Raw genomic sequence first — 15,773 nt, forward strand, 5'->3', positions numbered from 1 at the left:
GCCACTGCACTCCAGTCTGGGCGACAGAGTGAGACTCCAACTCAAAAAAACAAAACAAAAAAAAGAACCCTACCCCACCTCCATGGGACATCCATGTGATGTCAGCATCCGCCTCCTTGCCTTCTTCCATCTGTCCTCTAAAAGCTGTCAGACCCTGAGGGCCATCTCTTTTATTTTGTGGTCAGCAGGGGCTTACTGGTAGCCCACCTTGGCAGTTGCATCTATGTAGGAGCTCCTGATAGGGGGAGAGGTGTGGGCCACCTGTCTTTTGTGTGTGTGTGTGTGTGTGTGTGTGTGTGTGTGTGTGTGTGTGTGTGTGTGTGTGTGTGGTCTGTCTGACAGGGTCTTAGTCTGTCACCCAGGCTGGAGTATAGTAGCACAGTCATGTCTCACCACAGGTTTGACCTCCTGGACTCAGGCGACCCTTTCGCCTCAGCCTCCCGAGTAGCTGGGACTACAGATATGTGCCACCGTGCCTGGCTAATTTTTTTTTTTTCTGTAGAGATAATGTCTCACTATGTTGCCCAGGCTGGTCTCGAACTCTTGGTCTCAAGCAATCCCCTCGCCTTGGTCTCTTAAAGTGCTGTGGTTACAGGTGTGAGCCTATAGTCACCACACCTAGCCTGGTATGGAATTTTCTACTCAGAACCTCTCTGGAACTCTCCAGTTGAGCTTTCAAAGCTTCCACTAGCTTTTTTGGAAATGTTGGTGTGGTTGGCATCCTCATCAGACAACACACTTGGGTTCACTCCAGGTGCACTGCTTACTCTTCCTTGGGGGTTTTTCTGGGTGATGGTACCTTCTGAAACACTCCCAAGACCACATCCACCTCATATGAGTAAAGGCTTCATTGCAGATTTCCCCAGAAAATACCTTGGACTCTTGGGATGTCTTGGACTTCTCTCCTTTTTGGGCTTATTTTTCAAAAAGGCAACAGGTCTTCCTCTTAGAGTTCAGCCAAGCAGGGCTCCCTCAAGTAGGACCTGAGAGCCCTAGTTCTAACTCAAGGCTGGGCATGGTCCTGCATTTTGACCAGCATGTCACTCCAAGTCAGCGCTTGTGCCAGGCCAAGAGGGGCATGTTAAATGTGTCTTCCACTACCTTGATGTTAGGGACAACAACATCCAGGCATCCTGGTCCTCAGAGGCCCTACTGTGGGGCCAGCCTGAGGCCACATATTGTCACCTGCAGCTCTGTCAGCCACGTGGGTGTGAATGGGCCTCAGGTGTGAATGGGCCTCGCTGGCTGTGGTTCTCCATTCTCCTTTGCCCCTTCAGCCACAGCAGCCTAGCTTTCACTTGCCATGTTTGGCTCAAGGTGATCTTAAGGTTGTCTCTGATAAAAGGATTCCGCTGCTGCAGAAATTCCCAAGTGCTGGAGCCACTGGAGGACTCAAGGGAAGTGATGTAAAAAGTTTGTTGAGAGGCCAGGCACAGTGACTTGCGCCTATAATCCCAGCACTTTGGGAGGTCGAGGTGAAAGGATTGCCTGAGCCTATGGGTCCGAGACCAGCCTGGGCAACTTGGCAAGGCCTCATCTCTACAGTAAATCCAAAAATTAGCCAGGTATGGTGGTACATGTCAAGTAGTTCCAGCTACTTGGAAGGCTGAGGCAGGAGGATCGCCTGAGCCCAGCAGGTCAAGGCTGCGGTGCCATGAGCATGCCACTGCACTCCAGCCTGGGTGAGAGAGTGAGATTCCAACTCAAAAAAAAAACAAACGTTAGTTGGAAAGACTGTGGTGGAGGCAGGGGCTTGTCCAAGTGAGTACTTGACCTGGGCAGTGGTCCTGGGGTAGGAGGGGCAGTGTGGATGGCTGTGGCAACTAAAGCTGGAAGGTGGCTTGTCATCCACATAGACGTGTCCAAGGAGTGTGGACGGGATGATTCCACCTGAGCAGGAGGAAGGAGTCAGGGCTGGACTCGGAGCAGGTGTCAGATGCTGACCTGCGTGCTGTGGTTGCCAGCATCTCTGGCCAGTTGACCTGAAGAGCCATGTAGTAACTCTAGAGGCATCTTCCACCAGAGCCTGGTGGGGCCTAAGTGCAGTGAAATGGGCCACATTTGTTCTGGCGAGACACCACCATTCTGTGAAGGAGTTGTTTTCCCTGCATCCTAGCGTGTTTGTGGGATGACATGTGGGTGGGACATTTGCTCTGATACCGACCCTGGCTAAAGAGGGGGAAGATATGTAGCATTTCCTAAGAATGTACTGTTCACAAAGCCAGCAGATCCCCAGACTCAAGGGCATTCTGAGAAGGGCCAGACCTTGCCCGGATGCCCAGCGGCCCCACAGAGGCAGGGGAGGGCAGCCATCCTGTGGTTAGAGAGCAGAATGTGGAGGGATAACCCATGGGATGGGACCTGGGAGGGAGGAGGAGTCAGCAGTCAGAGCTGCCCCTTGCAGATGTAGGGGAGATGGCCACACTGTTTCTGTTTTCTTTTTCCAAGATGCCTGGGGGGGCGGGGGCTGGTTCAAGAGAAAGCCATTCAGTGACACACATTTCTTAAGATTTCAGTATTTATCTGTTACTGTAGTCTTCAGTTGCCCCAGAGTACTTCTCAGGCCGTGGGCAGGGGCCCTCCTGGAGGTGCCAGCTCTGACCCTGAGGGACTCCAGTCTCCACTTGGGGCTGCAGTACAGCTCTTTGTGTTGGGTGACAAAGGGTCTCTGGAGTCAGCCCACCAGGAGCAGAGAGGGATAAGTCCCCATTCACATGGGGGCTCACACCAGTTGTTGGACAGTCTGTGGGTTTGGACAAACATGACACATATTGACCATCACAGTGCTATACAGAGTAATCTACTGCCCTAAAAACCCTTTCCAGTCTCTGGCAACCACTGACCTTTTTACTCTCTCCATAGTATTTGCACCTCCAGAATGTCCCCGTAGTTTTAGTGTGCCCCGGGGCCCCAGGTGATGACTGATGCAGGTTCTGGAGAGAGGGCTCCCCCCACACTGCACTTTCACTTTCACACACCAGGCACACTGGGCCCTCTGGCTTTGTTCACTCCACTCAGTGTCACCTGGAGTGTCCCCTGTTCCCAGGAGGGGGTCGCTAGGGCCCAGGGTGTTTGGGTGCTGCTGTACTTTGCCATCTGCAGCGTGGTCTCAGTCCCTAGCAGCCTGACCTGCTTGCAGTTTCTGTTCAATGAAGGACACCCCTGATATGGCTCTAACATCTGGAATGTGAAGGGACTCTTGCAACGTCTCTTTCCCTTGTGCTTCCCTCACCTTTCCTAATTTTTTCCAGTGTGATGGGTATAGGATGCCGTCTTATAGCACTTGGTCTCTCTGATTGTTCTTGAGCTTGAACACTCCTCCATATGCTTCTCAGCTGTTGGGGCTTCACTCTCTTACTGTCCACATTCCCTGCCCATGCTGTCACTTTGCAAGAGTTCCTTCACATTATAGATGTTAGCGCCATATCAGGGGTGTCCTTCATTGAACAGAAAGTCTGAGATCTGTTTAGTCAGATTCAGCAAACTTTTGTTCCTATGGCTTGTGCTTTTGGAGTCTTACAAAGTCCTTCCTCACCCCAAGGTCAATGCAGTATCTTGGCATTTTCTTCTCTTCACATTACGGATTTATTTGTCTTTCACACAGTGATCTTTAGCCCTCTGGGAGGCCACCTTTGTACACAGCATGAAGCAGGGGTTTGGCTGGTTTTTTTTCCCTAGCGCCATGTATTGATCAGCACAGCTTGGCCCTGGTCCCATGGGCCTGCCCTTGTCCCACCAGCTCCACACTCATTTTGAATGTGGCCTATCCTGGGGTGGCTGCTGAAGCAACTCTCGTGGCCATTATTTGCCAAAAGGACATATCTATTCACAGACTTATTCTTTCAAGAAAATTTACAATGTTTACCAATTTCCTCAAAAATTGCTGCTGAATATTTCATAGAATTACATTGAGTTTATAGATGACTTTGGAGAGAATTAAAATCTTTACCCGCCTAGGCAGCGAGACCTCATCTCTGCAATAAATCCAAAAAAAAAAAAAAAAAATCATCTCTGCAATAAATCAAAAAAAAAAAAATCAGCCGGGCGTGCTAGCACATGCCTGTAATTCCGGCTACTCGGAAGGCTGAGGCGGAGGGATCGCTGGCACCCAGCAGGTCGAGGCTGTGGTGGTCGGGAGTGGCCACTGCACTCCAGTCTGGGCAACAGAGTGAGACTCCTACTCAAAAAAAAAAAAAAAAAATTCTTTACATTGTTATATCATCTCATCCACAGAACTGATGTATCTTTCTACTTATTCAGTCTTCTTTTATGTTCTTTAATATAGAATTTTATTGATTTTCTCCCATAAAGGTCTTGTTTGTACTTTGTTAAGTGATCTCCTAGATACTTAAAATTATATAATACTGTGGATAGTATTATGGTTCCTCATAAATTTTTTTTTTTGAGTTAGAGTCTCACTCGGTCACCCAGACTGGAGTGCAGTGGTCGCTCCCGGCCACTGCAGCCTCAACCTGCTGGACTGTGGCGATCCTTCCGCCTCAGCCTTCCGAGTAGCCGGGATTGCAGGTATGCGCTACCACGCCCGGCTGATTTTTTGATTTATTGTAGAGATGAGATCTCGCTGCCCAGGCAGGTCTCGAACCCACGGGCTCAGGCAATCCACTCACCTCGGCCTCCCAAAGGTGCGGGATTACAGGCTGAGCCACCGAGCCCAGCTTCCTCATACATTTTTAACTAGCTGACTCCATTATTAGTTCTAGTAATTTTTCTTGGTTTCTATTGGTTTCTTACTCCACAAGTAATAGTAGTTTTGTTTCTTTCCTTTACATCTGTCCTTCCCTCATCCCTTTTCTTGTTGTGTTGCAGTGACTGAGTCCCTGGTGTGGGCAATCTTAGTGGACGTCATTCCTTTTCTTGATCTTAAAGGGAATAATCGGTAGTTTCTCTGTTAAGGATGACATGTGCTGTAAAAAACCTTTTTCTAGTTGAGAAAGCTATTCTTCCTAATTTTCTGAGATTTAAAAAAAATCATAAGTAGATGTGGAACTTTATAAATAACTTTTTCTGTATTAATCGAGATAATTATGTGCTTTATTTTATTTAGATTAGTACAGCTGTGTTCATAAGTGAGACAGTCTATACTCTGTCTTTATCCAGCTTGGGAATGGAGATTGTACTAGCGTCATGAGTGAGTTTGGCACTACCCTCCTTTCCTGTTTTCTGCAAGTTGTGTCTGTAACAGGGAGACAGTTCATTCTTGAGAGGTTGTCCTTGCTGCCTACCATCACGGCCAGGCTCGTGGTGGGAGCACTTGTAGACAGCCAGGTGCTGACCTCCCAGCACACCTGCATGGGGCCATGACTTGACCCTCTGGCCCTCAGCTCCTTTTCTGTGGTGACACTTGTCAGTGGGCTCCCTGACACTGGCTGATGTGTCCCTGCCATCCCTGTCCTGGCCCCACGGACCCCTGTGGCCAGGTTGCTGGAGTCTGCCTACCTCAGCCTCTTCATTTGCAGAAAAAGGGTAGTTGTAGCACCCATGGATTTTGTGCTGAAAGAGAGACTGGAGGGCTGTTAGGTAGCCTTCAGTGGTGAGGGTGGGAGGAGAGTGTTTCCTGGCTCAGTTATCCTCTGAGGACCAGGCTGCCAGCAGAGTCCTGAGAGGTACTGCTTACCTGGATAGGTCTGGAAGGGCTGTGTCATCCAGTCTTTGCCTCTACCCTCCCCCTCCCTCTTCCTCCTTTCCCTCTCCCCTCTTCTTTCTCCCTTTCTTTCTCATTTATAGTGTTTGATAGTGTCTGGTTTTTAACTTGAAGTAAGAGCAGCCTTTCCTATTTGGTTGTTTTCATGTCTGTGGAACTCTGTTTCACAACCAGCTAATTTTTTTTTATAAAAGATATATTCATTTTTTGATAATTTCTACCTTTTAAGAGATTTCATCTTTTCCCATCTGTACTTGCTCCATATTCTGGTTCCTGTGTCTGTGTTGGAGGGCTGGTGATCACTGCTGGAGGGGAGCTTGGCAAGTGACTGCCCCTGCTCCCTGCACCATCCCAGTTGAGGTGCCAGCAGTTGCCTGCTTGGGTAGTATTGGCCCTGCCCAGTGCCTCTCTCAATGGCTAGAGAAGCTGGTGGATGCCTGGTGCCTGGTCAGACAGACAGAGGGACTGCAGGTTCCCTGGCCAGTCCCTTTATCCATCGGGTCTCGGGAGTAAAGCCAGATGTGCAGTGCGTATCAGAACAAACAGCTGGGTGGAGGAATCACCTGTGAGGCTGTCATCATCCTTAGTCAGGAGACGCCCACAGCAAGTCCCCATGAAGGAGCAGCCGAGGTGCTGATGCTGGTGAGTGAAGAGCCTGCCTGGCCCTTCTGGTTACTGCTGGGTCAAGCTCCTCGCTCCTTACCCTTGCCTCCTATCACACACCTAGGCAGGCAGAGGTGGGGCACCTGTACTGAGCATGATTGCTTCCACCCAGCTCTGTGTGAGAGTCCTGCTCCCCACTCACGGTGCCCTGAACTGTACTCATGTTCTTGTTGAGTGGACAAGTGATTGGGGGTTCCAAGTTCCAGGAATGGTTTCTTCTGGGGCTGTGATAGCAGTGACACCTACCTTCCCTCTGAGGACCCTGCCCACCTCTGCTCAGTGACTTTTTGGCTGCCTTGAGTGCCCATTCTTCCCAGCCAAGTGTCTTGCTGGGACCCCTTGGTGTGAAGGACATGTGGCTGATTCCCCTACCTTAATGGCACCAGATCTAGACTCCTGCTTCCCTCTGTGGCCAGGGTAGGTCCTGCCTGGCTCACTGTGTCTGGGCGCAGCCACCCAAAGCAGCCACAGCTTGTGTTGGCCTGGCAGGCAGTCATGTCAGGGATGGGATCCCAGCTCAGTCCCAGTACTGATCCCATGGCCCCGACAGGAGAGGTCTTGGGGGAGGGTTCGTGTGCCTCGCCTGCACTCCCGCCCCTTGGGCCTTTGATCTGGGGGCCCCAGCATTCCCTCCCGCCTGCCTCACGCCTCCTGTCACTAACAGCCGCACACCCAGAGGCCAGCCGGCCACATGCCGTCTGCTTTGTGTCCCTTTTCAGTCCTGGGGGGAGGGGAGGAGGGAACAAAACAGAACTTTTTTGGGGAACTTCAAAGGTACACTTTAGTAATCAAAAAGAGTTTCCAAGTTTCCCATTAATGTTTTGCCTGTGTGTGGTTTTTGGATTTAAATAAAGAGTCAGAAGAAAGAGACAGGATAAAATATAGGCAGGTCCTCGGCGGAGGCCCGGGATGGTTCACAGACCCGGGCGGTTCCTGCCTTTGATGTCAAACATTAATTATTAGAAGGTAGTTTTACTAGCGATCAGAACCGGGCGCTGGGAGAGGCTGGGGCTGCCCGGCGCCCCCTGGCCCTGTCCTTTGAAGTCCCTCCACCGGCCGGGAGGCTGCCCTGCAGCTCTTTTCTGGGCTGGGATGGCCCCCCCAACAACCCAACCTCCCCAGCAGCTGGCATGAGGACTGCCCCTGATCAAAGGCCCTGGGTCTGCCTATGCAGGCTGGCGGCTCCCATCCTGCCTGCCCCTCCTCCACTCAGGGTGACCTCACTCCTGGGATTTCCTCAATGCTGTCACACCCCTGGTCTCACCCTCTGCCCCCTGGGGCTGAAAGCCAGTGTAGGAACTTGTCCAAGGTCATGGGAGCTGAGGGAACTGAGGGGGCTGGGGTGTGAAGTGGGTGGTTGTGTTAAGCATGGTGAGAATGTCCCTACCTGGGACTCTTACCTGCTGGGCAGGGCAAGTGCCACTGTCCCAAGCAGCAGGCATTTTTGGAGGACTGGAGTCCCGTGCCTCAGTGATTGGGGACCCTTTTGCTGCCTGCCTTTCTTTCCCTTTGGCCAGGAGCTCCTGCCATGCTGTCCCCCTCATGCTGGCCCGATGGCTAGGTTGGCTGTGGTCCCTGCTGTGCTGGTGTGTGTTTGTGGACAACCCTTGGACTCTGAGGCTGGGCACAGCTGTCCCAAGAGACATAGGCCATGGCCTTAATTGGAATGTCTGCTGAAGTTTGCTGGCAGATGGGTCAGAGACTTCGCAGGTGGCTGGCTGTGTCTTGGCTGTTTTTGAAGCCTGGTGACTGACTGGTACTTGTGTCACAGCAGACTGCTAGGGGGATGGATGTTCACTGCACAAGCTGTAGAGGAAGACAGGGAATGTGGGTACCTTGGTTGGGTGAGTCGGCTCTTGCAGAGCACAGCCCCAGTCGCCCCTCCTGGCCTGGGTCCCACACCGGTTGGCCCAGGGGCTCCTGCTGGGATTTTTCCAGGAGCTCTGGTTTGGTATGCGTGTCCCATCCACCAAGGTCTGCAGGCCTTTGGTATGCATCTTTCCTGTGCATCCCAGGACCAGCTGCGTGTTGTAGATGAGGGGACCCATAGTGCACTGTGCAGGAATGTACTTTGTTCCTTTTGGGGGGTGTTAATGTGCTTCATCCACAGAGATGCACACCTGGCCTTACCACAGATGTGCACATGTTGCTACTGCCGCCCAGGGTTTAGTAACTCTGTTCTCTTCTTTTAAATAAACATTTCTCGTTTCTTTATGATGTCATTCATATTCATGGTAGAGAAGTTGGACAGTTCAGAGAAGCCAAAAGAAAAACAAAAACCTGTCTTCTCCGCACCCAGATGGGGCCACTGTGAACATTCTGATGTGGAGCTGGCAGACCTTCCTCATGGCGTTCATGTGTCCTGCTTCAGTAAACACCTCTTGCTTGCTGTTCATAGCAACTGTGCTGTGCAGAATCCATCCCTTGATCTGTCAGTGTTGTCATAGACTATCGATTAGCCTGGGTTTTCTCATGAATACTTGTTGCTTTTGTGTGTCATCAGCAATTGCTGAGATGAGTTTGAGTGGCTGCTGCAGGTGGGGAGGGGCAGGAGTAGCCTTGGATGGTGATGTTCTCTGCTCCCCCCACTCTGCGTCTGTTTCTCTTAGTCCTGGGGTAAACCGTATCTCTTGGAGACCTTGTAGCATCAGGAACAGCATACTGCGAGGCGCCCTTCCACCTGTCCCCTCGGGGCTTGTGGCTGGAGGACCCAGGGTGTGTGTGTGGCTGTTGGGATGGGGCTCTGAGTTGCCTCCCCAGGTGTGATGACCTGCCACTGGCCCTAAGGTGTCCAAGGCCAGCACAGCCTGGGTTGGGGTGAGGGAGTGGGAAGCTCTGTGTTTCTTCCAGGGAAGGTACAGATGCCAGGCCTCTTCACAACAGCATCCCTGCATCTCTCTGGCCATGTGGTCACTTGCTGGCAGGCAGTCTAGGCTGTCCATATCACTGTGGAGGATGTGCCCAGGCCTGAGTGAGGCACTGTCTCCTGTGGGTATGATTTGAGGCCCGAGCCCTCTGCTAGGTGCTGGTGGTGGGGTGAAGAGATGTGTCCCAGGGTGGCCTCCCAGCAGCTGTGCACTGGGTGTGGAGTTTGCAGCGTCTTCAGAGGCAGAGCTGTGTCATGAGCGCGCCAGTGCACAAGGCCAGAGCTTTGCCCCCACAGAGCCTCTCGCTCTGGCATAGCCTCTTCTGCAGTGCATCCTATGCTCCTGCGCCTCCCTCTGAGGGCGGCCGAAGCTCTGAGTAACTCGGGAGGTTTGGCCTGCGTTCCTTGTGTAGTGATTCATTTAAGCTCAAAGCCTCAAGGGGAAACGCCACACATTCCCTCTTACCAAAATCCATTGTCGAAGGGCAGCAGGGCTGAGGCGGAGGAGGGAGGCAGGGAGGGAAAAACAAAAACCCTCACAGAAACGCTGGAAAATCTGAGGTTGAGGTCACCTCCAAATAGTTTTTACATTTTTTCTCTATGTGTCATCACATCCTGGAAAACTACTGTCCAGAGAAGGAAATCTCTGCGGGCAGAGGCCACTTCTGACATGAGCGGGCCTTCTGTGCATTGCGGGTCTTGTCCCCCTCGTGCATGCCTCTTGCCTGCCCTGTGCCTCAGCCAGGCCTCCCTCCCCCGGTTTCCCTGTGAGGTCTCCCTGTGGAGCCCCCAATGTGGCTGGTCACAGACTTCTTACCTCCAGCTCTTGTGTCCGTCTGTGGTCCCCTCGTGCTGTCACACCTGTGCCCTATGGATGGGCAGGTCTCATGACCAGAGATGTGAGGCCTCATCTTGGTGGCAAGAAGGCTCTGTGCTAGCTGTCAGTCACCACACTGGCTGGATGAGATCGGCCTAACCATGGCCCTGAGCGCAAGGGCTTTCTGGGCTTGATGAAACCTAGGGACATCTGCCAACCACCCACCTGGAGAGCCTCTGAGGCTCAGACCCCAGGATGAGATGCCCGGTTCTCTGCTTTAGATTTGGGTCTCATTCTCCTGGGTGGGCCCTGCCTCAGGAGCTTTTTCAGTCAGGAATGTTTGAGGGACTACAGGGCAGCCCTGAGTAGTCTTACTCCCCACACCTTTAGCCTGAGTCTCAGCACCAGAAGAGGAGTAGCCAGACCAGACAGGGGCATTCTGCTGATGTAGGCCCCAGCTGGGGATGTGGGGCAGGAGGCAGAGCTTGAGCCCCACTGAGACAGCTATGCCCAAGAAAAGCTGTCCAGAGCAGGCATGGTGGCTCACGCCTATAATCCCAGCACTTTGGGAGGCGGAGACCAGAGGATTGCCTGTGCCCAAGGGCTTAAGACCAACCTGGGCAACTTGGCAAGACATCACCTCTACAATAAATTATTTATTTATTTATGTATTTATGTATTTATTTATTTATTTGAGTTGGAGTCTCACTCTGTCGCCCAGACTGGAGTGAAGTGGCCGCTCCCGGCCACTGCAGCCTCGACCTGCTGGGCTCTGACGATCTTTCCACCTCAGTCTTCCAAGTAGCTGGAATTACAGGTACACCCTACCATGCCCAGCTAATTTTTTGATTTTTATTGTAGAGATGAGGCCTCACCAAATTGCCGAGGCGGGTCTCCAACCCATGGGCTCAGGCAATCCACTCACCTCAGCCTCCCAAGGCACGGGATTACAGGCTGAGCCACCGAGCCTAGTTTACAATAAGTTTTTTTTTTTTTTTTTTTGAGTTGGAGTCTCACTGTCGCCCAGACTGGAGTGCAGTGGCCGCTCCCAGCCACCGCAGCTTCGACCTGCTGGGCTCCAGGGATCCTTCCGCCTCAGCCTTCCATTACAATAAATGTAAAAGAAAAAAAATTAGCTGGCCGTGGTGGCATGCACCTCTGGTTCTAGCTACTTGGAAGGTTGAGATGGAAGGATAGCCTGAATCCAGCAGGTTGAGCCTGTGGTAGCTGTGATTGTTCCACTGCACTCCAGCCTGGGCAATAGAGTGAGACTCTGACTAAAAAGAAAGAAAGAAAGAAAGAGAGAGAGAGAGAGAGAGAGAGAAAGAAAGAAAGAAAGAAAGAAAGAAAGAAAGAAAGAAAGAAAGAAAGAAAGAAAGAAAGAAAGAAAGAAAAGCTATCTAGTTACTTGAGGATAATAGGGATGTTACCAGCACAGGTTGTATGTTGGCACCATTGTCTGCTGCAGAGGCCCTGGGTGTGATGCTGACGTGCTGGCAGTTGGGACAAGGCTCTGTTCTCATCCTGGGCTCAATGACATCCGTGGCTGTCTTGGATGGTGTAGCAGGCGTGTGTGCATGTATATGTATGTGTGTACGTGTGTGCATGAGTATGCACGTTTGTACCACAAGGAAAGCAGCATTGGCAGATCTGCATGAGGGATGTTCACCATTGTGTTTGCCAACCTTTCTGTGGGGTGAAATCTTGCAAAATAAGAAATCGGGGGGCCAGGCTCGGTGGCTCAGCCTGTAATCCCAGTGCTTTGGGAGGCTGAGGTGAGTGAATTGCCTGAGCCCACGGGTTCGAGACCCGCCTGGGCAACTTGGTGAGACCTCATCTCTACAATAAATCAAAAAATTAGCTGGGTGTGGTAGCGCACACCTGTAGTTCCAGCTACTTGGAAGGCTGAGGTGGAAGGATCGCCGGAGCCCAGCAGGTCGAGGCTGCGGTGGCTGGGAGTGGCCACTACACTCCAGTCTGGGCGACAGAGTGAGACTCCAACTCAAAAAAAAAAAAAAGAACAAACAAACAAAAAAGAAATCGGGGTAAGAGAAGTGAGTGGGTGCTGTCCCTCTCCTCATTTGCTCCTCCTTCTCATGGTGGAGGATCCAGGAGGCCTCACCCAGGCCAGAGGCCTATAGAGCCAGCTCCTTGCTCTCTCTGGATCTCTGGCCAGCAGGATGTCCCAGAGCCCTCTGGGCCTCCCTCCGTGCACTCAGGGTTGGCTTCCTTCGTGGTTGTCACTGACTGCTTTCTTTCTCCCTCCTGATGTCTCATCCCCCGACCTCTGTTCTTCATCCAAAAACATCTCCGTAAATCCACCTAGGCTGGGAGCAGCACGTAATGACTGTCGATGCCGACAGAACAGCAAATGAGGGCCAGATTGCCGGCAGAGCAGAGTAAACAGGCCGGGTGCGGCTGGGGACAGCCTGAGACCCATGGCCCCACCGCCAGGGGCTCCTCCCTTCCCCCTCCAGCCCCTCTTCTCTTTGGGATGGAAACACTCTTTCCTGGGGAAGGCATGGAGCTGGGCTGATGCGTATTTGAAGTTCTCTGCTCACAGTGTCCCCTGGCTGTGGTGGCAAAGTGACACTTCCTACCAGCCCAGCCACAGACGGCTGTCTGTTCTCAGGGGAGACTCGGGTGGTCTGGCCCCCTCTAGCAGCCGAGTCTTCAGCCTGACTTCCAGGCCAGTGAGGCTGCTCTGAGTCTAGGCATCCTTGTGGGTGGAAGGTAGGAGCGTTTCAGAGGCCCCTCTCCCCTACCATTCTGGGCCCTTGGGACTCCGGGCATTTGGGCTTGTTTGACAGAGACCTCCTGGGCAGGGTGGAGACATTGAGAGGAGGAGTGGGTATTTGGGTGGATCCAGAAGAAAGGATTTTGTCGGAATCGGTAACCCCTGGGCAGTGTGAAGCTGATGCCTGCTGTCCCCTGCGTCTCCCATTCTGGGTGGCCCAGGTATGGCCTGTGGGTCCAGAGGTCATCAGCACAGCCCAGGATATGGACCTGCCAGCAACCCACTGTCCTCATTAGTGACCCCAGGCTGTGCCTGGGAGAGCCCAGGGTAGCACTATGACCCTTGGGATTGGCCTTCTGTCCTCTGCCCATGGCCGTGTCCTGGGACAGGGGTGCCTTCTGGGTGGTCAGGCTAAGCACTGTGTCACCAACAGCACTTTACTTACATGTGGGGATGCAAGGGTTCTTGGGTGGTATGTGTGCCTAGGCTGGCCCCTCTAGGGAAGGTTAGAAACAGGCCTAGAGACCCACGCTAGGATCCCAACCTGCTACTACCTGGCCTGGCCACATGGACACAGCAACTCCTGACTCAGGCGCATCTATGTCCTGGCCTCTCATCCCTTGGGAGCCCAGCATGAGGCCCTCTGGAATGCAGGCGCTGTGGCTGTGGGGGGCAGCCTGGCGCCTGGCATCTTGTTATAAAAAGCTCTGGCACGGACTGCTCTTAGCAGCTGTAGGGTGGTTGTGGCTTTGAAGGGGTAGCCTCTAGGGGCCTTGGTCAGCCACCTGCGGGCCCTACTACCCAGACCTCTGCCAGCCCTTCCTGGCTGCTCTACCACGACTCTACCCTTGGGTAAGAGGGGCTCCTGACTGGAGCCATGTGACAATGTATGATAGAGCCACATGACAAGGTATAACAGAGCCATGTGCTCTGAGGATTGCAGGGACATGTCGTCCATGGACAGTCGAGGTCTCAGGTATGGGAGCAGCCCAGGAGACACCTGGGAAAGGTGTGCATCTAGCAGGCATGGCCTGGCCATCCCCTGGCATGGATGTGTTCGGGTGCTGGTCCTCAAAATGCCATGCAGGATCAACCAGCCTGGGCCTGGGGGGTGTCCCCAGGGCAGAGGGTAGGGACCTGGCTGGTCTGTGTGAGAAGCTGCAGAAGGAATGGGGCAGACAGTTGTTCCCAGAGCCTGCCAAGCTTCCCCAGATGTCAGAGGAGCAAGAGGTGAGGGGCATGGTGGGAGCAGGGCCACCTGCCTTTCCCCAGCGGCTCTCCCTGTTGTGTGTGGGGAAGGATGGACTGGGATAGCCAGGCCTGGTTCTGTGGGGGGTGGGGGTGGGGATCCCCAGCACGGAGGTGTCCCACCCGCATGGCTGCTTGGGCTAAACCTGCTGAAATTATCCACTCGGAGCACTGTGCACAGAGTGCCCTGCCTTGTAATTTTCATTGCTGCTGATGCCAATTAGGAGTGAAGCTGTCCCTTGCTGCGTCCCAGGGTGGGCAGAGTGAGAGCCAGGCTCATTCCCTGGGGGGTGGGAGGGTGGAGTCAGCCTGAAGTGGGGCTGTGGCAAGAGGGCAGTGGGGGCAGCTGGGCAGCCAGGCTGGGGTTTTTGCCGACACTCTAATTTGGCGGCTGTCGCCACCCTGCCCCCTGTAAAGCCCCTGACGTGGCCTGAACTGGACTCCAGGGGCCATGTGCCCTGCTGGGGAGCCAGGGTCTCAGCATCTGGGGTGTGAACTGGCAGGGAAAGGAGGTGGGGACTGCAGCCCTGGACAGGCCCTGCTTGGGGTGGGGTGCCTTGGAGTGCTGTCCCAAACTCCACCCCTAAGACCTGGCCCTGGCCAAGTGCCCATAGGGAGTTGGGGGAGCATGGGGACTCAGCGTGTGAGTCTGCATGCCAGCTCTGGATGGGTGGGGGCACAAGCAGTCTGGAGGAATCCCCACAGAGCTGAGTCTGCCGCATGACACCGGCGTCAACTGAGCCCTCTGTCCCCAGCCCATGGACCGAGACCCTGTGGTGTGCCACCCTGACCTGGAGGAGCTGTTCCAGGCTTGGCCGGCAGAATTGCCCGACGAGTTCTATGAGGTGACAGTGGACGATGTGAGAAGACGCTTGGCCCAGCTCAAGAGTGAGCGGTGGGTGCCCCTCTTTCAGTGTCTCCTGGTTTCTACCCTCCTCAATTTGTCCCCATGTGGGTGCCCCCCATCCTGCCTGCCATCCCCCAAGGTGCAAGGCCACTGCAGGACTGGCTTCTTGCCCAAGTCACAGACAGGCTGCCCTAAGCAACACCTAGTGGAGGGTAGGGGCCCCTTAGGGGCTTCTAGTCCTGTCCTACCTCTGGAAGGAGAGCAGCTCATGGAACCTGGGGGTACAATCCAGAGCCTGTTCCTGGGGCTTCGATTTGGACTGGAGGTGGGGATCTGTTCCTCCAACCGCCTCCCCACCACAGGAAGCGCCTGGAAGAAGCCCCCTTGGTGACCAAGGCCTTCAGGGAAGCTCAGATGAAGGAGAAGCTGGAGCGCTATCCGAAGGTGTGCAAGGGCCTGGGGGAGTCATTTGAGGTGTGGTTCACACGAGGGGACATGGCGGAGCATGCGCAGCCCCAGGGTACTGGTGGTGGGTCACGTGCACATCCCCCGTGGCTAGTAGAGGATGGGGGCCTATATGGTCTCCGTTAATTAGTCGGTTAGGCCTGGCACGGTGGCTCATGTCTGTAATCCCAGCACTTTGGGAGACCGAGGCAGGAGGATTGCTTGAACCCAGAAGCTCAAGACCAGCCTGGGCAACATCATAAGACCTCATCGCCACATACAAATAAAAAACTTAGCAGGGCTTGGTGGTGCATGCATGTAGTCCCAGTTAGTCAGGAGGCTGAGGCAAGAAGGATCATCTGCCTATAATCTCAGCACTTTGGGAGGCCGAGGTGAGGGGATTGCCTGAGCCCAGGGGCTTGAGACCAGCCTGGGCAACTTGGTGAGACCTCATCTCTACAATAAATCAAAACATTAGCTGGGCGTGGT

At 53.5% G+C, this 15,773-nt stretch overlaps 1 protein-coding gene across 1 annotated transcript in view; it reads left to right on the forward strand.

Annotated features, from left to right (window-relative positions):
- Positions 1 to 15,773, forward strand: part of ASPSCR1 (ASPSCR1, UBX domain containing tether for SLC2A4) — a 45,993-nt gene that overhangs the window by 20,886 nt on the left and 9,334 nt on the right. The window contains exons 8-9 of the mRNA XM_008049897.2: positions 14,749 to 14,888; positions 15,203 to 15,284. Coding sequence (XP_008048088.2) covers positions 14,749 to 14,888; positions 15,203 to 15,284 — 222 coding nt within the window. The remainder of the gene's footprint in view (positions 1 to 14,748; positions 14,889 to 15,202; positions 15,285 to 15,773) is intronic.

The sequence above is a fragment of the Carlito syrichta genome, unplaced genomic scaffold, assembly GCF_000164805.1.
Source record: "Carlito syrichta isolate Samal-C Ts95f unplaced genomic scaffold, Tarsius_syrichta-2.0.1 Scaffold139178, whole genome shotgun sequence".
In the NCBI taxonomy this organism is placed as follows: Eukaryota; Metazoa; Chordata; class Mammalia; order Primates; family Tarsiidae; genus Carlito; species Carlito syrichta.